The 25,790-nt window shown below is 33.2% G+C and overlaps 1 protein-coding gene across 3 annotated transcripts in view; it reads right to left on the bottom strand.

Annotated features, from left to right (window-relative positions):
* Window positions 1–25,790, bottom strand: part of LOC136836285 (adenylate cyclase type 2-like) — a 395,106-nt gene that overhangs the window by 180,569 nt on the left and 188,747 nt on the right. For all 3 annotated transcript variants that reach the window (XM_067100345.1, XM_067100343.1, XM_067100346.1), the window contains exon 3: window positions 24,834–24,961. In XM_067100345.1, the coding sequence (XP_066956446.1) occupies window positions 24,834–24,840 (7 nt within the window). In that variant the 5' untranslated portion in view covers window positions 24,841–24,961. The remainder of the gene's footprint in view (window positions 1–24,833; window positions 24,962–25,790) is intronic.

Here is a 25,790-nt window from a genome sequence, read left to right as displayed (position 1 = left end):
ACTGGTGAATACACTATCGTATCACACTTATAAGTGTAATATTGAATACATTTGCCAAGATATGTAGTCGAGAGGTTTGTTGTGCTAGGTGATTTAAATGTTAAGGTAGATGACAGAAAAGGATGGCGCTGCCGGTAAGTAGGCATATCCGGAGTAAATAAGACTGGCTTCTAAAGAAGGATGTTTATGAGTTCAATTTGGAAAGATAAATTTTGAGTAAAAGTTGGCTAGATTATGGTCAGCGTAATTTGAAAGGTACAGCAAGCTGATGAATAAAATGGTAAGAAGACAGGGTAAATATTAATGACAGATCTAAAACTTTAGATGAAATCTAAAAATAAAAATTTAATCATACGACACGAAAATAAGAATGGAGCAAATTGCAATTAAAATAATACAAGCTCTCTGAAATACACATTTTTCCCAAGAAAAGAATGTAGATATAAAAACCGTGTGATGAAAAAGATATTCTCGAGGCATGACAAGGTTTTCCAAAGGGGATATCAAGAGAGAGAGAGAGAGAGAGAGAGAGAGAGAGAGAGAGAGAGAGAGAGAGAGAGAGAGAGAGAGAGAGAGAGAGAGAGAGAGAGGCTTTGATAATAAGTATCAGATGGCTTGGCCACAGTGACATCATGCCAAGCCCTGGTCCAATAACCTCCAGTAACACTGGCCGGAGGTGAGTCATTCAAGTAAAGAGAAGGACAGGAGCAAGGAATAGATATCTTCTAGGGAAAGGTTGTACGAAGAAATAGGAAGTTAGTTTATTTATTTATTCATTTATTTTTGAAAGGAAGTAGATCCTCTTAATGCATTTTTTAAAAGAAAGAATCTGATCCTCTTCACACATTTACTTTACCAGCAGACGATTCCTTAATACATAATTTAAAGAAAGCAGCTACCCTTAAATAATGTAACGTTTATTTTTTTTTAAAATGTGAATACACACGACTTACATTACCTAAAAAATTATTAAAATTTATTTTATATACTTTAAAGATTCATGCATCAGACCTAATGCCTTACAAAAGTCTACGGTCAATACAAACCACATTTCACTATCTAATGCTACCCCTGATATGACATTAATTATTCTTCTACACACAAAATATCGAACTGCATATTCTGTAACTTACGCTAAAACTAAGACTCCTCTTCAGTTTTAGTATCAATGGATTTGACATCTGTTAAACAAGTGTATTACATATTTCGTCCATCCATGTACTTGAGATGCTGGCGACCTCTATATATTATGACTACCTGCTTTCAATTAAATAACTAAATATAAGTAAAATATAGAACTGTTAGGTTTCGTAATATTTCCGCAGGTGATTCTGTAAATTAACAAACAAGCAGAGTTACAATTCTTATGATAAAATCGATTTGTTTCTTTTGCAAATCTGGGAGGTTAATTAAGACATTTCAAGCAACTTTCATATCAGAATCAGATTTTCAACTTTCTCCCGTTGCAAAAAAAAAAAAAAAAAAATAAATAAATAAATAAAAAAATAAAGACACTGCTGACCTACTGTTTCTGAATATGAAGGCGTACTTCTTGCAAATAACATTTAAACTGAAGTGTTATTACGAAGCTAAAGAAAAATGTACTTTACATTATTCACATTTCCTTATTTTCTGGAATAACATATGGAATCATGCCTGGAATTATATATTCATATTAAATAGTTCCAGCTGATAAAATAACGAGTATCTGAAACAATGAAATTCGGCAAAACTTAAAAGTATTATAACCATATTTTAGGGTTTAAAATTTCCAGGTACTTTCGAGCCATAAAATATCTAATTTAATATCATTGCCGATTCCTAAATTAGACAGAAATCAATGCAAAGGGTCATTACAAACATGGATAAAATTGACACAATAACTGGCCTTCTAATGAATTTATGAACTACCATAGGAAAAAAAATACTGACCGAAATTGTGTATTTGTTCAGTGAGAGAGGAGAGAGAGAGAGAGAGAGAGAGAGAGAGAGAGAGAGAGAGAGAGAGAGAGAGAGAGACCCCTTTGGATTTTTAATTTAATGATATAGTGACCAAACCAATTTTTTCTGTGACTTTTTGCCGCCGTAACTGAATTTGAAAGACTGAGCAGTTGTTCTAAAAATAAGACTATTAAGTAAGCAAGGATTTTCCTGACTGAAAAAAAAACACAGTTTCAAGGAGTTGATCATATTTTGAGTTAAACTGATCTTTGTAAGTTCTTTCTATGCTTTTACTTTTACAACCTTCTTGCAGTTAAAATAACAAAGTTTTGACTTATTTACATACGTACACAAACAAGCACAGACGAACACGTACACACACACACACACACACATATATATATATATATATATATATATATATATATATATATATATATATATATATATATATATATATGTGTGTGTGTGTGTGTGTGTGTGTGTGTGTGTGTGCTTATACATAATATGTTTACACATAGGTGTTCATGTATATAACCTTGCATACACAGAAACTGAACTTAGAAAGCTACTGCTATTTTAACATTTTAGAAGGAGAAGCACTTTCAAAGCTTGACAAACAGAAGCAGAATAATCACATTCGCAGTACAAAGAAAACACTACAGTAAAGTAAAACTTGCAATTACTTCGTATCAAAAGAATTCCCCTTCTAGCACAAAAAAAGGCCACTTGGCATTAATTACTAGCACAAAGGGTAAAAACAAAAAAAAAAATATTCCGAATACTACACAAAGACGTCAAAGGAATTCGAAAGCAGCCTCAGGATTGAAAACAAAGTTTTAAAACACCATACAAAGGACCTATATAAAGTTTTGTGGATCTTTTCCGCACTATCTATTTGAATACTTCAGCGTCACACTCAAGAACGGGAAAGCCCTGATTAGAATACAGAAATTACTTGAATAACATTACGGTGTTTACTTTTCATTACCGGACAAAGAAACTAAAAAGGTAAACCTTCATTTATCCTTTTTTTATGTCTATTACCTTTGATAAAAGGCAACCTGAGGGATTTGACATACTTTGACGTATGTTATTTATGACTTCGTAATTTTTTTAAGTTGATGATTTCATGTAAATGTCTAAATGCTTCAAGATTACTATTTGATCAATACGTAACACATTAGCCTTTTCATTTCTATATCATAAACTGAATCTTATAATGCCGACTTTTCAAGACTCTCTCTCTCTCTCTCTCTCTCTCTCTCTCTCTCTCTCTCTCTCTCTCTCTCTCTCTCTCTCTCTCTCTCAGTTCTAAGTATTTAAAATTAAGTGCTTAACATTGTTCATTTGCCATATCATTTTCAGCACCTCACATTAGCTCAAACCATTCCTTTCTCGATTCAATCTTTCATTTTTCCATACATTCTTTAAATATCACACTTCTCTTGTCTTGAAGACTCATTGAAAATGACCTCCTTTAAGATTCTCTCTCTCTCTCTCTCTGTTTTAAGTTTTAAAACTGACTGCTTAATATTGTTCATGTGTCTTATCCTTCTAAGCACCTCTCATTAGCTCAAATCTTTCATTTCTTCCTTTTTTCTTTAAAGGTACCTCTATCTCTCTCTCTCTCTCTCTCTCTCTCTCTCTCTCTCTCTCTCTCTCTCTCTCTCTCTCTCTCTCTCTCTCGTTAATTAAAAGGAAAGAAAACAGCCAGTCCCTGAAAGCTATCTTCACCTCCCTTTCCACCATCCGCATGACCGCTCAGACAATTAACAGTTTCTTTCGTTCTCAAAATCTTCCCGAAGAAGCCTTTGAGATCTCGGGATCTCCGATTCACTTTCTCCCGCTGTCCTTCCTTTTGGTTCCTTTGTCTCTTCCCCTTTCGTTTCATTCATCCCATTCAACCTTGCAACCCTCGCCCGTTCTTCCCTTTATCTGGTCCTTATCGCTAGATTTGCCTTGTGTCACCGTCAAGAAATTTTTCACGCCGTGTTTTGTTTAGTCAAAGAGTTTTTCCTAACGTGAATAACAAGCCTTTGTAGCTTACCATTAAATACACGGCTTGACGTCAAGGATGTTATGCTATTATAATATTTTCTAGTATTATTTATTTAAGAATAGTTTTGAACGTTTCCTCTTGTCTTTATAATCTCAAAACCTAATATCGTAACAGCTATTATTAATCTGTAAAACTCACGTTATTATAGGCATAACGTCTGCATTACATGTCGTCTGATAACAATTAACTCTAAAAATAAAAGAGTATGGTATACACTATGCTTCACTGTCAGGCACTACTTTCTTTGAGGAACTGTCCCTGTTTCAGCCTTGAAGTACTGATTTGAAATAACATCTTACTTCTCTCTTATAAATTCAATACACAGAAACAAGGAAAAATGGGAAGTTTGTACTGGAAAAACAAGTTAATCATTTAAATATGAAACCTGGTCAACCCACCCCCACCTCTTTTTTGTACTGGTTGATATAACGGAAACTCGACTGAAAGACAGTTAGTCTCTACAGAGGTCAATGACAAGGAACCGAGAAAAGTTTTAAGCATGCACACATTATATACATGCATATATATTATCACACACATGTATATATATTTACATAAATACATACACACACACATATACACACACACACACACACACACACACACACACACACACACATATATATATATATATATATATATATATATATATATATATATATATATATATATATATATATATATATTATATATATATGAAATTTTTTTTTCAGTTAAAAAGTATTCCTGCTAATAAAATGAGCCCACAAAAACGCCAAAATGTAGAAAGTTAATGCTATAATTTCAGAGAACAACTTTCACCCTCTACACACACACACACACACACACACACACACACACACACACACACACACACACACACACACACATATATATATATATATATATATATATATATATATATATATATATATATATATATATATATATACATATATACACAAACATTAAGCAACAAATGTTTAATATCCAATTCGCTCTACCTCCGGTATTATTTCTGAGTTAGAGCGAACTGGATATTAAACAACATTTGTAGCTTGATTTTTGTGTAAATAAAATGTCACGGTAATGTAATAAAAATATATGACAAATATAAATAAACCACTTCATTCTTAGTTGCCTTATCAAAAGGAGATATCGATTCAAAGGACATTGTATTCAAGCTGATATTCATTTTACTGTTCATCAATGTATCGAGAATCCTAAGCCTCAACTAATCCAGTTGTGACGAATGTTTCTGTTGGCCTGCCCATTCAGCTGATTAGTTCCATTACTGATAAACCCAGCGTTCATTACATTAGCTGTTGATCGTGCAAATGGCTTGGAAATTAAGCCGGGAAAATCGACGGAAAATTAAAATGGGAATTTGAGCATTTTTCTGTTTTAAAGAGATGATAATCAACCCTACAAATACAATTCTCCCCCACCCGCTCTCTCTCTCTCTCTCACACACGTTTTTCGTTTTTTTTTTTACCCACATGAAACAGTTATCCTTCATTTTCACAACTGCTTCCCGGACTTTGAAACTCATCCTTTCTCTTTTTTAACATCACAAATATCGTCAACTACTTTGTAATTTTAAAAGCCTTCCATTACATTTCATATTTTATATTTTAAACAATCATAACAAATACGAGGCTTAAAATGAATGAAATGCCATTTGACATTTAACTGCTTAAATTACTTCATTGTAAATCATTTTAAAGCTAGTTAATGCAAAACGAACAACAGGAATTAATGCATATGATTTATTTTACCAGTGTGTTGCATGGTCAATAACTAGAACAGCAAGCTTTATCACCACGTCTCTGCTTAGATTTAATCTTGTAGACTAAGTATTATATTTTAAAAATTCTCATGTACAAATATATATATATATATATATATATATATATATATATATATATATATATATATATATATATATATATATATATATATATATATATATATATAAATATATATATATATATATATATATATGAATGAATGTAATTATATGAGAGAGAGAGAGAGAGAGAGAGAGAGAGAGAGAGAGAGAGAGAGAGAGAGAGAGAGAGAGAGAGAGAGAGAGAGAGAGTTAATATCACAGCCAACGAACGATTTCACATTTCCTCCGTTGCCAAGAAAATCTGATGGCATATCAGTCCGTGTCAATCCAGGGGCATGGCCCCCAGGTGAAATATTCACTTGCAACATGGAATGCTTTAGCCCACGACCCTGAATAACAAGTCGTGAACATGTTTTGCTGTTTATTTAGGGAGTGAAATCTCCATGAATATCCATCCAGGTAATTTTGTCCATTTTATAATACTATTTTCTTGGACAATACGTGGGAGTCATACTGTTATCAGCTCTGCTGATAAATCTGGGAACTCAACAGAACCATAACAGAGGAATGAAAGCTTCAAAGCCCCACCTATATCAGTGCAGAAGCTACTTCTACAAAAGGGAAAAAACACTAATGGACTTTAGATGAAATGTGTCAAGTCGAATTCTTATGCACTGAGTCTGGTGACCGCCATCTATAGTAACATTTTTATCATTGCTATCATTATCACACAAAAGTGGAAAAAATAAATAAAATTTACGAAAATATCTGGGCTGAATTCCCCTCAAATAAATATCAATAAAAAGGAAAACGAAATTTACCAGGAGTCTTTAACAATGTTACATTATTCTTTAGTAGTTATTATTATTTGAAGTTCTCATAATGTTCTTGACCACTGACATGAAGCATATAATAATCTTTATTCAGAATTATCTTAGACATTATTATTATTATTATTTTGTCTATTCCAGTCATCCTATTCGACTGGATGGTATTTATAGTGTGGGGTTCCGGGTTGCATCTTAGCACACTCTTCTGCAAGAGTTCTGGAGCTACTTCGGCATCTAGTTTTTCCAGGTTCCTTTCCAGTGATCTTGGGATCGTGCCTAGTGTTCCTATGATTAGGAGTACAATTTCCACTGGCATAGGCCTATCCCATATCCTTCTTATTTCTATTTTCAGGTCTTTATACTTTATTATTATTATTATTATTATTATTATTATTATTATTATTATTATTATTATTATTATTATTATTATTTGAAACTATTGGACAATTATTCCCAGGGTAGTTCTATCATCGCAAATATGTAATGAAATAAAGTACTTATGCAAGTAATTTACTCCAAAACGTCCCAATATCATACTAAACCTTACTATATGATACAGACGTGAAGTTATGAATGAAAGTTCATAAATAAACGTAATACCTTATTCAAGGTAATAATGTCACAGACACTGAGGAAATCACAATCTTCATACTGTCATACTTCATGTATTGCAACAGACAGAGAACAATATTGTTGAGCGGTTCTCATATTCTGTACGCATGTTATGTATGAGAACATAATGAATTAATATTGAAGCCTAACCAGCTGACTAGCTTGTCAAATAACATGTCAGTAATAGTATGAGAACGGAATTACTATTGAAAGCTCAACAGCTGACTAGCTTGTCAATAACATGTCAGTATTAGAATGCGAACATAATGGAATTAATATTGAAAGCTAAACAGCTGACTAGCTTGTCAATAACATGTCAGTATTAGAATGAGAACATAATGGCATTAATATTGAAAGCTAAACAGCTGACTAGCTTGTCAATAACATGTCAGTATTAGAATGAGAACATAATGGAATTAATATTGAAAGCTAAACAGCTAACTAGCTTGTCAATAACATGTCAGCATAATGTCAAACAGCTAACATTGTCAATAACATGTCAGTTAGAATGAGAACATAATGGAATTAATATTGAAAGCTAAACAGCTAACTAGCTTGTCAATGACATGTCAGTAACAGTATGAGAACATAATGGAATTAATATTGAAAGCTCCACAGCTGACTAGCTTGTCAATAACATGTCAGTATTAGAATGAGAACATAATGGAATTAATATTGAAAGCTCAACAGCTGACTAGCTTGTCAATAGCATGTCAGTATTAGAATGAGAACATAATGGAAATAATATTGAAAGCTAAAGAGCTGACTAGTCTGTCAATAACATGTCACTACTAGCATGAGAACACAATGGAATTAATACTGAAAGCTAAACAGCTGACTAGCTTATCAACATGTCAGTAACACTGTTGCAAAAACGTATTATCGGTCAGAATGCACTTTAGGTCCTCAATTAGCGGGAATGTATTGCATGTATGTTAATAACGTACATATGATACCACGCCTCTGAACTAACTTCCCTCAGGATTTAAAGTTTTGTGTTGAAAATGTTTCAAAAACGTGTGACGAAACAGCCAGATTAAGAGGTCACTGAGACTAATAAAAATAAAGGTTTCAGGTGAATGCAACCAGATGATTCTTTGCCATCATTATTATCATCAATGTTTCTAAGTCAAGTTTCACTTTATGGGGTTAGAAACTTAGTATGTTCAATTCTGTAGAAAATACTAATTCTATTAGACGACAAAACTAGCATTCAGGATCCCAGATCCAGATGAGTTCTATTACACAGATTTGAAGGAAATGTTTCAGCTCAAGTGTTTTGGAATAATGGATACAGAGAAAGGAAAAACCGCATCAGTTTGTTACATTTATTCTCTAACCATGAAATCTGAAGATCAAATCATAGAGACCATAGAGTCGTTTCACACACCTACACTTATATCTAATATTATCTTTTTAAAAATTTTCTTGTTACTGAAAGGGAGAAAAAGCGTGTGAAAAGATAATTTCACTGAATCCTCTATTCAATCTTTTTCCGGGAATTCTTTTCGAACTTGGGAGCAAGCGAAAGGATTTCTTTTATTCCCGGAATATGTCCTGCTAGGATTCTCTTAATCCGGGAATTACGTCTTACTGGAATTCTCTCTCACTTCCGGAATCTATTCTGCTTTCCAGCACGTCGTCGAACTGTGATGAACGGGATTACGGAATTCGACGAACGATTATGATCTCGAGAACCGAGCCAGGCACGAAGCGGAAAGCGTCTTTCGAGAGATCTTTCTTGAGAGAGAACTCGAGACAGAAGGAGATATACGCAAGTTTTGTCATTAAGCGATACAAAGGAAATGAACGTTATTTTATATTTCTTATTTTCTTCTAAAACCTTTCAAGCACCAGGCGACCCTCTATTGAATTATCTAAAGCTCTCGGAAATCCTCTCCCCTCGGTGTTTAAATATTATACAGACAAACTGTATTGAAAAGTTGAATAAATGGAATATTATATTTTATTTGCGTTTCCTCTTTTGTTCTTCACTAAATAGCACAAGAATCTATTTTACTGTTTTCACTCATGTTAATTCCAACCCCTTGGAGACATCTATAACAAGCTGACGGGATTATGTTAACTCCATTTACACGATTGCTAACAATAAAAACGTCACAATTAACAATTCTATAAAATGCGCTCACCACACTATTTTAATAATTAGTCTACCATAGTTTTTTAGTTCTTTAAAAGGTATTAAAACAACACTTCATAATTTTTGCAGATAATTATGATGAAATATATAAGTTCTAGATCATATTCAACTCTAGTAAATCATATCATGAAAAACATTTTTCATAACTTTACTGATGTTCAGGAGATTACTGTATATCTTGGTTTGACTTATCGAATATGATGATGGAAATTTACCTGTATCTAAATTTACTTACGTAATTTAAGATACTGGTTCAAGATATGACATAAAATACGACATTTAATATAAAAAAATTATTCCACATCATTCCAGATTTAAGCAAGATACATCAGTTTTTTTCTGTATAAATTGACTTCAATTTGCCAAGCTCATCCAGAAACAGATGATATACTGAAATAGATGATATATATTTACTATCTCTAAAAACCTGAATTTATAAATATAACTAGCGTTGGAAGCTATAAACCGATTTTCTATGTAAGCCAACTCGAATAAAAAAACAAAAAAGAACCAGAAGGGTAAAGCACAAGATAAATATTTCATATGTATCTTCCCCAGAGTCGCGTAAGCTTCAGAGAAAGCAGGATATAATTCATACGCGATAAATATTATAGCCCTCCGGAGTTTACCCAGAGCCGTAAAGACTAGATTTAATCAAAATAAATGCCTTGCCCTTGACTTGCATAACCTCTAGGTACTTGGTACGGCAAAAAACTTCTAACTTCCGATTTTAGTTTTTACGTTTGTTGTTATATAACATATGGAAAAACTTATAGGTCACAAGTATGTTATGAATTATAATACACAGTAGATTTTTTATTTAAAGGTGTGGCTAAAGGCTCTGGGAAGAACCTTGAGAGAATGTTTAGCTGTCGTCTGACGTGCATCCTAATTAGAGAATTGTATACGTATTAAATACGTCAGGTATTCTTGAGACGTGAGAACATACCTGCCTAGCAATAAGACTTTGTGTGTTCGTTCGCCGGAAATGTCCAGGTTCCGGTACGTGCATTTTTGGAGGGCGGAGTCCCAGGGCGTGAAGGGATTGATTATCACACAAATGGTCATTCGAAGATCAACAACAAATATCATTAGAAGTCTCTGGTGAAGAGACCTGTCCATTAAGAATTGCGAACATTGTTGTTTGGAGGTAGGAAACATTTTTGATTTCCAAAACTGTAGATTGTTCTTTTCATTTAATATATATCTCACTTGAATTTGACCATTGTGTATAGTTTATTAAACAAGGGTTTTATTTGACTTCTTCAGATGTTTCGCTGATTAAGGGGTTAACATGTACTCATTGGGAATGTACTGGACTTTGACTTATTTTAACCTATTGTGGGAATAATTAGTTGAATATGATGGACTGTAATATGTTTGATCGTTTGGTGAACCTTAGTATTCCATTTTATTTCATCTCTTGTTTCTTCCAATCCAGTTATGTTAGATTTTTGTTAAATAAATTATTTTGGGAAACGTTTGCTTCGCTGTAGACCTGAGAGAGAGAGAGAGAGAGAGAGAGAGAGAGAGAGAGAGAGAGAGAGAGAGAGAGAGAGAGAGAGTGTATGTACAGATGTACATTGCCAATAGCCTTTTTGACACGGTCACTATCAAGCTACCAACAGATGGGACTTCTCGACTTTTAGAAAAAGATAAGCAATGAGATTGACTCTCGACTGTGTAACTGTAACACATACACACGCACACACACACACACACACACATATATATATATATATATATATATATATATATATATATATATATATATATATATATATATATATATATATATATATATATATACACACACACACACAACCTGCTCACGTGCATGAGAGAGAGAGAGAGAGAGAGAGAGAGAGAGAGAGAGAGAGAGAGAGAGAGAGAGAGAGAATTTTAGACCTATTTACTCTAATGGGAGAAGTCGCGCAGATGAAAAAAGTAAGTAACATATGTATACAGAATAAAGATATGTTACTGAGTACGTATTTGTAAGGTCTGCGCTTACATCCCGGGCTGCCACCCACTAGTTGACCCAACTGTCCAGCATCAAGTGCGCTAGGAACCTCAGCTGAATGAATGTTAATGCGGTTACAAATTACATTAAATATTTCCAGACCAGCAAATCCACTGATATGTTTGAAGCAAGGTTAAACCGCAAATAAATCATATAGAACAGAAACATCACAGAGTATATCATCTATTTCTGGATGAGCTTGACAAATTGAAGTCAATTTATATAGATAAAAACTGATTATCTATCAAAGCTTTGACGATCAAAGATAAACATTACCAATGCAAAATTACAAATGTAACGTTATAAATAACAATGGCAAAGAAATCCTGTACTCGTTATAACGGAAGCAATAATGAATGAACTTCCAATACGCACAACAGTGAATGAACTCAGCGAGACACACACACGCACATACAGTGCACTCACTCACACGCAAACACTGGTCCATGAAATCTGCTCAAGTGACATACTACTGAATAAAATCCACAGAACACAAACATAACTGAATGGACATAGCAGTGAATGAATCAGCATACCGTTAAACAAAATTTTGTGAATGAAATCTACACTACTACTTCAAAATGAAGGAAATAACTCTATATGAACTTTACAAACAAGACGAGCCATGACCACATCTAACACAACCACGAACAGACCACAAAGGTCAGCAACGACGCAGGAGAGAGAGAGAGAGAGAGAGAGAGAGAGAGAGAGAGAGAGAGAGAGAGAGAGAGAGGCGCTAATAGAAGCCATTCTGTAGGAGGGCATCGATATGCAGCCAACGGTGCGAGAAATTAGCTGGAGGACGAGACACTCTCCCCCCTCCCCCCCAACAACCACCTCTACCTCTCCTGAACAGAGGGGTCCACAGTTCCCAAAATTCCCAAAATTGCGAAATTTGGAATGATCCACAACTTGCTCGATCATTCCAAACAGGGATATTCCAGCAAATACGGAAAAGGGAATGGGTAGGTTAGGAGTTAATTTAAAGGAGTCAAAATTCCCCCAAATTCCGAAATTTGGAATGATTTACTACTACTTGCTCGATCATTCCAAACAGAGATCTTCCAGTAAATGTGGAGAAGGGGGAATGTGTGGTTCAGAAGTATTTTGGAAGGATATAACGAGATCATCAATATTCATATCAATGTTGTTACTTATATATACTCGTATTTTGCATCCATGCTCCTGATGCTACCAATGTTCCTGTGACATTATTGTTGTTGTTCATTTGTTTTGTTAAACTGATATCAAAAAACTTTACAAAAACAAAACTGAATTATTATTATTATTATTATTATTATTTCGGAAGAAGACCCTCTTTCAAATAAACTTCATTAAACCGCCATTCTGTTTAATGAAGTTTATTATTATTATTATTATTATTATTATTATTATTATTATTATTATTATTATTATTATTATACCCTTCTTCCATGGTCATTTCTCAAAAGCTAATTTTGGGTTACTGCATACTTCATTACCAGGATCAGACGCACCTATTTTTCCATACGTAAAATCACCCGTTTATGAATACCGAACACAGCAGCTCCATCAGAGCACTGGCTAAGTATGCTTCAAAGATCCATATTCCAGTCACAATTAGCCTGATTTGCAAGTCAGTGTAACGCGTCTCATTATGTTGATGTGATATCATACAAAACTGACTAATGCTTCCTCCTGATGCCATATGGTCAAAGTATGTCAACTAAAAACGTCTGTCGAAAGCTGTTATTAATTTATGTAGCCCTCCGCGCCAGATTGCATATCATTCCCAAATTCCTTTGGTGACAAATCTGGATTAAAATATTTGTTAAACGCAGCAAAAGAAATCGACTCTAATTATGCATGTCGTCACAAGCCAGAGGAAGCACAGAAGCAAAAGGAATACAGAATGGCAAATAAAAGAAGAGTAATAATTTTTGTATATTAATTATTAGATAAGAACATCCTAAATTTAGGATTTTTTTTTTTTGGGGGGGGGGATGTTTAACCGCATCTCCCACAAGCGTTAAAATGAAACCTCAATTTCAGATTTCTTTCTTCGATGATATATGACCTTCCTAACTTGAAAAGAATTTATAATTAGTGTTTGACATTTACATAAAATTCAGGATACTTACGGCTAACACCACTAAAATGACTGACTCAATGTGATAATCAATTTTATCCTCAATTCTGTACCAGATTGAGTCGTTTTTTTCAAGCAAGACTAAATAGGTAAACGGTACTGGTTTCCGGCATGGTACCTTAAACAAGTGAGCATTTCCACTACGTGGTGAAAAGACAGCATTGAATAAAAGGAAAGACCGACAGAAAAATGACATCTTTTAACCCGCATTTGACAATTACCAAAACTGATTTCAATGAGTCAAGAAAAACGATAATAAATTACCAGAATTAAAGTGTAAAATAAAAAAAAAACTTTTCTTCCAAAAGCGCATTTATTTAAAAATTCGTTTGACCCTCAAGTTAAAAAAAAAATATATATATTACCCCGCCCCCCGAAAAAAAAGAAAAATCCTTTCTTTCCAAATGGCAAAAAGCAAAAATTAATGAATTTACTTGAGTCTGGGGTAATATAACAAAAAGTTAAAACTATTCTCAGTCTCTTCAACACGAGGGAACACGGAGGACACAAAATTATGTTCTTTCGAAAAGGGAGGAATACAAATATTTCCGTCAGTCTTACGAAAAAAAAACAAAAAAAAAAAAAACAAAATAAATAGGAAAATGATTTCTTCTTATACTGGAGTCCAAACACGACTTCAGCCTTCACACAACACAAACTTGCGTTACGACACAAAATCATGTTCCTTGGGAAAGGGAAGAATACAAATATTTCCGTCAGTCTTACGTAAATAAAAAAAAAAAAAACGATTTCCTTCTTGCACTGGAGACCAAAAACGACTCCTCTCCACACAACATAAACTTGCGATTGGAAAACTTCCAAGCGTTTTCCACCTTCAGGAATAAGGGAAGAAGTCGTCCTCTTCAGTTTGTTATTATTCTTCATGAAAGCCAATTCGTCCCTTGGGTAAGATTCCGCGAAAATGCTCCGAGAGCAAATTAATTTTTTTTTTCCAAAGACTGCACCCTCCTCACTCCCTCTTAAATATTAAAAAACTCCAAACCATTTGTAAAAAAAAAACCACTGCACTGCATAACGTAACCAAAATATTATTTGGCGTTCTTGAAAGAAAACGGAATTGCATACCATAAAATATTTTTGCAAGGTTAAGAGTTGCATGTTTAACCCAGACAGACTAAAGTCCACACGTTTTATATATATATATATATATATATATATATATATATATATATATATATATATATATATATATATATATATATGTACATATATATAATTTTCATATATTTATATATATTATATATATACACACACACAAAAGGTATCTAAAGCTCTACTACTGAAACAGTTAAAAGCCCTTACATACTTATTTTTAAAACCATCGAATCCGCACGAAAACGAAACACAATACCAAGCCATAAGAAATAATAAAAGCAGCAAATGGCAACAAAGGAGCGTTAAAAGCAGCACCTAGTATTACAGGAAACACGAGATCCGAGAACTCTTATTTCGAAGAGCAAAAACAATACGATTTACCTCTCTCCGCGAAAAACGCCATTCTCATGAAATGAAGAAATTCTATCTTCTTCCATTTCTCTCTCTCTCTCTCTCTCTCTCTCTCTCTCTCTCCAAGTGAAGCTTTACTTCCTCCTTAGTTTGCGTTTATTAAGGTTTTTCAAGGGTAAAGCAAAAATTCGCATCTCTCTCTCTCTCTCTCTCTATCTCTCTCTCTTCCACGCATTTTGTCAGTACTACGATGGTAAAGGCTACAAGCATAAACCTGGTCAAAAGTCGTGCCATACAACTGAGAGAGAGAGAGAGAGAGAGAGAGAGAGAGAGAGAGAGAGAGAGAGAGAGAGAGAGAAATATGAAACCTAGAACGAATCACCACGATAATAAATATGTAAAAATAAAATTAAATAAATAAAAGTACGTCAAAACGATAATAAATATGTAAAAATAAAATTAAAAAAAAAGTACGTCAGAAAAGAGCAAAAGAAAGAGAAAGAAAGATGAAAAGTAACTAATCAGAGAGAGAGAAAGAGAGAGAAGAGAGAGAGAGAGAGAGAGAGAGAGAGAAAGAGAAAAGATGAAAAGAGAACTGATCACCAGAGAGAGAGAGGTATGAAATATGAAAAGTCTAACGAATCACCATGATAATAAATGTGCAAAAATAAAAAAAATAAATAAAAGTAAATAAAGAGCAAAACAACAGAGAGAGAGAAGAGAGAGAGAGAGAGAGAGAGAGAGAGAGAGAGAGAGAGAGAGAGAGAGAGAGAGTATGAGAAATTTGAAAAGTCTAACCAATCACCATGATAATAAATATGCAAAAATAAAAAAATAAATAAAAGTACGTCAGAAAAGAGCAAAGAGAGAGAGAGAGAGAGAGAGAGAGAGAGAGAGAGAGAGAGAGAGAGAGAGAGAGAGAGAGAGAATGAAATATGAAAAGTCTAACGAATAACCACGACAATACTGATTTAATAAATAAATAAATAAAATTCCCTCAGGGAAGAGAGACAACAAAACCACCTTCTCCTCCCCACGAAACAAACACATCACGGGTCTCCGTAACACGACTGCAGGGGAATAATTTTCAGTCAGCTGTCCGGAAGGGGAGTGGGAAAACACGATAATGGCGACCATGTTAAATGGGGGGAAATAATTTGGGAGGTAATGAACGAGGGTAAATATGTTTTAAGGGCGCGAGAGGAGAGTGAGTTTATGCCAAGGAAGGTGATTGAAGTGGATGGGGAAATCGAGCCCTGGCACACGACTGGATGATGAAGGGTGTTGGCACTGGTGCCATATATATATATATATATATATATATATATATATATATATATATATATATATATATATATAATGTATATATCCATATATATTTATTTATAATGTACATATGTATATATATATATATATATATATATACATACATATATATACACATATATATAGTCCTCTCACATGATACTGTACTTCCCTTCAGTGGCTGCGTCCTATCACAGTGGACTAACCCCTAGGTGCATATGCAAAACACTAAAAACACTGACAACGAAAGGATGGATAAAACGGTAAATAAAAATAAAGTAAAAGTTTAAAGCACATTCGGGAATAGTCAGTTATAGTTTCTAAGCGAGACTCAAATAAAAGATAAATTATCTCAAAAAATTCATAAACAAAAATCAGGATTTTTCCTACTAAAACACTAAGAACAGGAAATGAAAAAATTTTACACCTTGTTCATTATTATTCCCCCTCATCTTCCATTTTTTCTCATTTCCTTCATTCCAACTTATAATTCCTCCTCATACTCACATTCCTATTTCATTTATCCTACAGTCATTTTTTTAAAATTTTTAATTTGTTTAGAAAAATGCTCAATTAACCTCATCCCGAACTTCTGTCTTTCTCGTTGTCATCTAATTTTCTCTCGATAATTATCTTTATTTTCCTCTCATTTCCTTATCTATCCCCTCTACCTTAAGTCCTCCCTTTCCCCTCCTCCACCAAAATAACTATTTACCCTTTATTCATTGTTCCTCTGCCCCCTATTCTTTACTATCATTTCACCCCTACCTTTTATTTTCCCCCTTTTCACTAAATATTTCCTCTTCCTCCCCTTTTCCCCTCATGCCAACCAGCCCGGCTCCCCTGGCGCCATGTTTTTCGCGCCATATGAAACGCGCCTAAGTGCGTTTTCTCGCTCCAAGCGAAAATGTTCGGGAAGCGCGATGGAAAATTCAGCGAGGTAAAACGACTGCCGAGGGAGAGTCGTTTGGAGGAAGAAGCGACTTAAATCGTTTCTAAAATAAAACGATGTTGGATTTTAATTTTTTTATTTTGGACAAAGAAATACTGTTTTTTTTTCTATGAAATCTTGAAATATTCTTTAATTTAAAAGAATAAATAAGGACAGTTTTAATGGAATCGTTTTTAAAATAAATCGATGTTGGGTTTTCCAAGCGTTTTTTTTATTTTATACAAGGAAATATATTTTTTAAAATAAAATCTTGTAACATTTTTTAAAAGGGTAACCAAGGACAGTTTAAATGGAATCGTTTTCCAAATAAAATGATGTTTGGATTTTCGAAGTATTTTTTTACTCGTTACAAAAAATAATAAATTTTTAAAAATTGTGAAACATGTTTTATTTCAAAAGAATAAGTGAGGACAGTCTGAATGAAATCGATTTTTAAAAAAAAAATTATCGATGTTTCTCTTTAATATCACGCAAAAAAATTAATTTACAAAAATAATCGCTGTTTCTCTAAAAATATCTTGAAACAAATTTTACTTTCCAGAAAAATCGACGTTTCTTTGATAAAATTCTGGAAACAAATTTTATCTGAAAAGAATAAACGAGGTCATTTTTAATGAAATCGTTTTCAAAATGAAACGGTGTTGGTGATTCGAATTTATTTTTTTTTTTGCAAAAAATAATTTGTTTTAGTAAATAAAATCTTGAAACAATTTTTATTTTAAAAGAAGAAGCGAGGACAGTTTTAATGAAATCGTTTTCGAAATGAAACTAAAATAAATTTTCGATGTTTTTCTTTTTACAAAAAAATAATCGTTGCTTCTCTTAAAATATCTTCAAATGAATTTTATTTTAAAAAATAAGCGAAGCCAGTTTCAATGAAATCGTATTAAATAAATTCTATATTTAAAAAAAAAATTAATCGATGTTTCTTTTATAACTTTTGATAAACATTTTATTTTATGGCTATTTAAAAATAAACGATGACAGAATTAGGAAACCAAATGAGAAAATCAATCTCGATGGCTCTTTTATAAGTAGGTCTTGAAACAAATTTCATTTTATGGTTGTTTAAAAATAAAAGAAGCCAGTTTTTCGAAACCATTTGAGAAAACCAATGGAATCTTTTGACAACATAAGCGCAGTGTTGTAAATAAAGACAGCCCCAGTTTAAAGGAAAAAATGAAAAGCTGTTTTGCAAAATCATTTTAAAAAGTAAGTTTGTTAGTTTTATATATAAAAAAAAAAACTAAGCTTAGACGGTTTTATCTGAATGTGTAAACACCACAAGCAAAAAACAGTTCTTTTGAGTCATTTTGAAAAAAATAAAGATGTTGAGTCAAATTTTGTGAAATCAAATTGAATAAAAAGCGATGCCAGTGATATGAAATCATTCGTAAACAAAATGGAGTTCTCGAAATCTTTTGAAAAATAACAGAGGCGGGTTTTTAAAAATATTTTGAAGTGCAAAACTTAAATCACGGGAAAAACTGAGTGAATCGGCTGCAAGAAGTCACTTGAAAAATAAACGGCGTAGTTTTTACGAATACATTTGACGAATATAGGCATCGCCAGTTTATGGAATCAAAAATAAATATGTAATATTAATATGGAAATGGAAAATATATATATATATATATATATATATATATATATATATATATATATATATATATATATATATATATATATATATATATATATATATATATATATATATATATATATATATATATACACACATATATATATATACATATATATATATATATATATATATATATATATATATATATATATATATATGTGTGTGTGTGTGTGTATCACATTACACTTGAGAAACAAATGCTAATAGCACAGGATACACAAAGGTATTTGTCCATTACGGTTATGCACAAACTGCTCAAAATTATTAAATTAATAAAAAAATTACCAATATCGTCAACACGCGTGAAACCATCAACACACACACACACACACACACACAGAGAGAGAGAGAGAGAGAGAGAGAGAGAGAGAGAGAGAGAGAGAGAGCCAAGGATGAATTCCCTAAGCAAAGAGCTTTCGGAACAATGGTACTTGAGCATTAAATACTGATATCAATAAAGGTATTTTAGTTGCTTGTCCTGTAGGCCTTTGTATAAACACAAAAAATAAAATAAAAATGGACTTACACGAAAGTAGTTTCATCTTAACGGCAAGCTATTTCGTAGTCTTTTCCTTATTTTGTACTTAATATTCCCGTCATTCACACTCTGAATATCTTCAGGCACTCTTCAGTTTCAAGCTCTTTTCTTCATTTTAGTTAACATTCATGTATACGGCAAAATAACTTCCACACTGAAAAAAAAAACAATAAAGAAAATCGGGAATAAAAGCACAAGCACGATTTCACGACGCATTCGAAACTAGAGACGGATTTAAAAAGCTTACGATTGCGACAATTTATCGGCAGAGGCTTATCAGAGCGTGACGCCAAGAGTTTTAGCAAACATTTAACGAAATACCGTGAAATATGCGACAAAAATTACCTGACAATAATTTCTCGTATCTGAGTTGCTGCCAGGGGTGAGATGGCAAGGAAATGAGTCAATGGAGGTTCTTCCTAAAATAAATTATGAGAGGCAATGTCGGTTCTTCCTAAAAAAAAATTGTGGGTCAATGTCTGTTCTTCCTAAAAAAAATTGAGCCAATGTCCGTTCTTCCTAAAAAAAGTTGAGTTAATGTCGGTTCTTCCTTAAAAAAATTATGAGTCAATATCCGTTCTTCCTAAAAAAATCGATGAGTCAATGTCGGTTCTTCCTAAAAAAAATTATGTGTCAATGTCGGTTCTTCTTAAAAAAATTATGAGTCAATGTCCGTTCTTCCTAAAAAATATATATATATATGAGTCAATGTCAGTTCTTCCAAAAAAAAAAAAAAATTATGAGTCAATGTCGGTTCTTCCTAAAAAAAAATTCCGAGTCAATGTCGGTTCTCCCTAAAAAAAATTTAGTCATTGTCGGTTCTGCCTAAAAAAAAAATTATGAGTCAATGTCGGTTCTTCCTAAAAAAAAGTTATGAGTCAATGTCGATTCTTCCTAAAAAAATTGAGTCAATGCCGGTTCTTCCTAAAAAAATTGAGTCAATGTCGATTCTTCCTAACAAAAAATCTGGGTCAATGTAGGTTCTTCCTAAAAAAAATTATGAGTCAATGTCGGTTCTTCCTAAAAAAAAATATGAGTCAATATCAGTTCTTCCTAAAAAAAAAAAATACCTGTCTTTTTAAATACAATTTCAGTGCTTTCCAAATTCTGACTATTCTGCAAATGATGTTTGTTTGTTATACTTAATTTCGACACCATAAATTTTCATGACTCTTGAAAAGCGGCGTGGTCTTGTTTCTTAATTCTTTTGTGAAATCTGGAGTAATACATGTTGCCTATTCTTGAAATACTAGGGACCTTTTCTTATTCTTTAATTGCTTTTCCATGAAAAGCCAGGTACATTATCTTGTTTCTTATTATATATGAAATCTGGAGCAAATATAAATTTTGCCTATTTTCAGTTGCTGCCTTAATTTTACCCTTGAAATGAAAATGCTTCGAACAAAAATGAGTTATTACCGTGCAAGATGTTCTACCTAGTCTTTATCATTATATTTACTCAACTTTAGAATCAAGTACCTTTCGCCTACGCTAGAAAAGATGGTAGACTATTACCATTATTTTCACAATGTTCGCAACTATAAAAAGTTTGGTTTAAATGAGTGACTGTTGCTAATATTGCTCAACATTTCAATTCACGAATATTAAGAGAAAGGTACTGTATTCCAGGTCAAAGAAAACAGGCTTCGAAAGTGGCAGAAAGCAAAACAGGGAATTTTAGCTGTAATATATTACCATTTCACATCCCCAAACCCTGTCCTACGGCCCTATAAAAAAATTTACAAAATCACGAACAATTTCGAGGACAGATCGAAATGAACGGTGAAACGCGCGTCTATATATCTGCACCCAACTGTGAAGTCTGGCAAAAAAAATGTTTGAAGAGTGAAAGCAGCCGATTTCCATGTTGGAAAAGATTTATTTAAAAAATATACGGTCATTAGGTCCAATTAAATGGATACCATTCATTCAGAACTTGCAATTCCAATGGCTCAAGTTGCACTAAATTATTTGCTGCGTAACAGAAAATGTGGGGTTACATATGTTGATACATAGTGCAATAGTCATCAATCATTCTGTTAACGAATCAAGTTTCATTGCACTCTCTCACACGTATACATACAAATATACAATAAACAAATATATATATATATATATATATATATATATATATATATATATATATATATATATATATATATATATTAACTTAAATTTCTGACCCACATCAGGATCGAACAGAGATCTTTCAATTGAAAGGCAAGGGCGCTACCGACTGAACCACACGGGCCTGTGTGGTACGTTGGTAGCGCCCTTGCGTTTCAATTGAATGACCTGTGTTCGATCCCGATTTGAGCCAGAAACTTATTTTTGTCTCACACGTGATTGTGTGCTGATCCTTCATATACATATATATACATACATACATATATATATATATATATATATATATATATATATATATATATATATATATATATATATATATATATATATATATATATATATATATATATACCGTTTAGCATAATTACCCATAATAACTGTAGCAGGATTAACGTTGATAATTAAACTTCTTATCGTAATATAGGTACAGTTCGAGATGCTATATAGCTCTCGTCCTTGTTAATTTGCGCCCAGGCTGATCTCTCGGGTGTGTGTGTGTGTGTGTGTGTGTGTGTGTGTGTGATGAAACACTAACTTCGAGGACAGGATTTTAAATTCACCCGTCAATGTGATCGGACTTCCAGTATATATCATGGCGTACTCTGTGTCATATTCTTTAGCATATCGCTTTGTGGAGGATTCTGTAACTAATTTCCTGCCATTTGTGGTTTCTGCCCTAACCTAACCTAATTTAACCTGACCTAACCTTCCGAAAATCTGAGACTCTTTGTCCAATGTCACGCTCATACACAGTATACTTTTATTTATATTTTTGTGCTACTCTGTATGTTTCAAGACCCATGCGCCAACCGTATTCAGTTCTGCATAAAGGTGACCTCTGACGCCGGCGGTTGCCAGGTCAAGTCTCCAGGAGGCGGAAATAAAAATGACACCAAGTGTTTGGACAGGAGGGGGAGAGGGGAGGGGGCTGAAGGGTAGGGGAGGGCTATATCTCCTCCATGCACGGCCATAAGGCCACATGGAAGAAGAGGTTCAAGTTCGGGGCCAAGGCCGCCACCCTGAGAATTAAACCCTGAATTACTGAACCTTGAAAAATACTTAGGAGTCTACTGGAACTTGGAAAATACTTGGAAGTCTACTGAACCTTGAAAAATACTTAGGAGTCTACTGGAACTTGGAGAATACTTGGATGTCTACTGAACCTTGAAAAATACTTAGGAATCTAATGAAAACTGAAAAATACTTATCAGTCTATTTAAATTTGTAGGAGTCTGCTGAACCGTGACAAATACTTAGGAGTCTACTGAAACTTAAAAATACTTGGGAGTCTAATGAAAATACTTAGGGATAATGGGATACAACGAAGGCCCAAAAGAACCAAGACTATTAGTTATGGCTTTGAAAAATTATCTGATAGGATAGGCTGCCTTGTGGGATATGACGGCACTTCCATTGCTTTCAGCTGTCTCTTGTCCTGCTGGCTGAACTGGAATCCTGGAAAAACCCGTTCTTTTTAGTGGCTACTTTGTGTCGACCGTTTTTGAAGGTGTAATAATAAACGTAGATGGAGCGTCTAGAGTGCTGAACTGCCAACCCTCTTAACGCCTCTTCAACAACTGGTGTAGTGGAAGATTTTCTTCAATTCATTCCGAAAATTTGGACTCAATGTTTCTAGTGAAAAGCATTAGGCAAAGATGTTGTGGAATAAAGAGAGCTGGGAAAATAAACATAAGTGCCAAAATACAGAGAAAAATCTATGGAAAAATATATATATATATATGTATGTATACATATGTATACTGTATATATATATATGTATAATTTATTATATATATATATTGTATATATATATAATTATTCTTGCCATATATATATATATAAAGTATATATATATATATATATATGTATATATATATATACTGTATGTCTATACAGTACATACATACATATATATATATATATATATATATATATATGTATATATATATATATATACAAATGGCAAGAATAACTTACTGAATGAATGAATGAATGCACAAATTCTAATAAGATCAAGAATAAGAAAATTATTAAAAAACGGAATGGACAAATGAATTAGACACAATACTTAGATGGACAAACCCCAGCCCCTTCCCCACCCCCTCAAAAAAATGAACAAACAAACGAGTAAAGCCTCAATACGAGCGCAAACACGACTCTAAACAAACAATCTAGTGAATGAACAGAATCCCCAACATTCAACCAAGGACGAAAAAGGAAACTTAAGACCCCGGAAGGTCAGATGTTGACAGAGTCGCCGCTGCCTCCTCCGACCTACCGCAAGGGTCGAGGTTATTTATGAGAGGTCGAGCTCAACCTCTCCAGAGGTTAAAAATAAAGAGAGAGGAAGTTTTAGTGGGCGGGGATTAAAGTCGTTTTTATTCATATTTTATCTCTGAGTATGAATTTTTCCGTTTTCATTTAAAGGGGCAACACTATTTTTCAAATGAATGAAATGATTTTTTGGGTAGTTAGACGTTCTGTTCAGGTTTTAGTTCTTAATGATGGGAAAATGCTCGGTAATGGAACCATTTAAAAAGAGAGGTACTTCAGTTAGGTTTTCGTTAATTCTTAACGAGTTCTAGGTACGCTACATGTTTTCGTGCTTTTGTAAAGAAGGTAATTTCACAAAGCTGAAAATACATACACGTACATACAGACACAAAGATACAAATGCACACACATATATATGTGTCATATATATATATATATATATATATATATATATATATATATATATATATATATATATATATATTTATATATATATGTATGTGTGTATATATTAATATAGATATATATGTATGTATATTATAGGCTGTAAATACATATATATGTATATATATATATATACAGTATATATAATATATACATATATATATATATATATATATATATATATATATATATATATATATATATATATATATATACAGTATATATATATATATATATATATGTGTGTGTGTATATGGGTCTGTGTGTGTATGTGTGTAAGTATGGGATTCCATGGATGGTAGAGCCTTTTGAACATTCATTTTCATTACAAAAAGTACATATTTCAAAAAGATACACAAACTTACTGACATGCAAACTAACCGATCTAAAATACAACGGAGAAAATAACCAGCATTCCTCCACTTGTTGAAAGTAAAGTTATTCAAAACCAATAACAACTTGATAACTTTAAACGACAGCAACAACTCACCAGCCATGGCTGCTGATATTCAGGTGACCGGCGTCACCTCCGAACTTCCGCGACCAGTTGCCTCAGAGCTCGGACTTCGAGGGTCCGGCCATCGAGGAGGTCTTACGGCGTCGGACTTCTACGTGAGACTGCAAGAAGAAGAAAAAGAAGAGAAAATGCAATTAATAATTTCATATGTGGAAATAAATAAGCTATAAAAGACAACGCTAGACATTTGACAAACGAGCGGATTATTCGTCAAAATTAAAATAAATCTTGTTTACTGCAAAGCAAAATCTGCTTTTCTCTAAAACATGAGAATGATTTTCCATCCGGAAAAACAAGTCAAACGAGGATTTTGTCTTTATTGTCTTTATCATTCGGTGGCAATGCTATTGCTATTATGACTGCTATTCAATAAGTTTTTTTTTTATTACAGAAGATGAATGTAATTGTACATGTTAGTGTGGATATACCCTTAAACAGTAAAAAAAATAAAAATTAATGTTAGGTTACATGACATAAAAGCATATTCTACAGGTGTTACTTACCATTAATTTTATGAAATTTAGGCTGTCCAGCTAAACACTGGGGCGTTTTTGGACATTCATAGCCTAAGTGAAAAGAGGGAGTTGGAGTGGTTGGACAGTCAGATAAAACTCCAGAAAATTAAGGATGAAGTACATCGATCTAAAGGTGGAACTGGAGGAAAACCTCACGGTTGCATTAAGAGTTAATAGTTAGAGAGGTTGGACAGCAAGGCTGACAAAAGGAATGGGGAAGGAGGAAAAGTAAAAGGATAAAAAGTGGATGCAGCTAGGGCCCAAAAGGGACGGTGCAAACACCCTTTCGTAACGCCTACAGTGCACCACGTGAAGTGCACTGACGGCATGACCCCATCTATTATTTTAAGCCGTAAATATAGAGGATTAATGGGAGAAATTAACTTTTTTAACTTTATAATTCTGTAGCGTTCTT

This window comes from Macrobrachium rosenbergii, chromosome 56 (genome assembly GCF_040412425.1).
Source record: "Macrobrachium rosenbergii isolate ZJJX-2024 chromosome 56, ASM4041242v1, whole genome shotgun sequence".
Taxonomy (NCBI): Eukaryota; Metazoa; Arthropoda; class Malacostraca; order Decapoda; family Palaemonidae; genus Macrobrachium; species Macrobrachium rosenbergii.
Note: the sequence above shows the minus strand (reverse complement) of the source record. Positions and strands in the feature narration are given on the sequence as shown.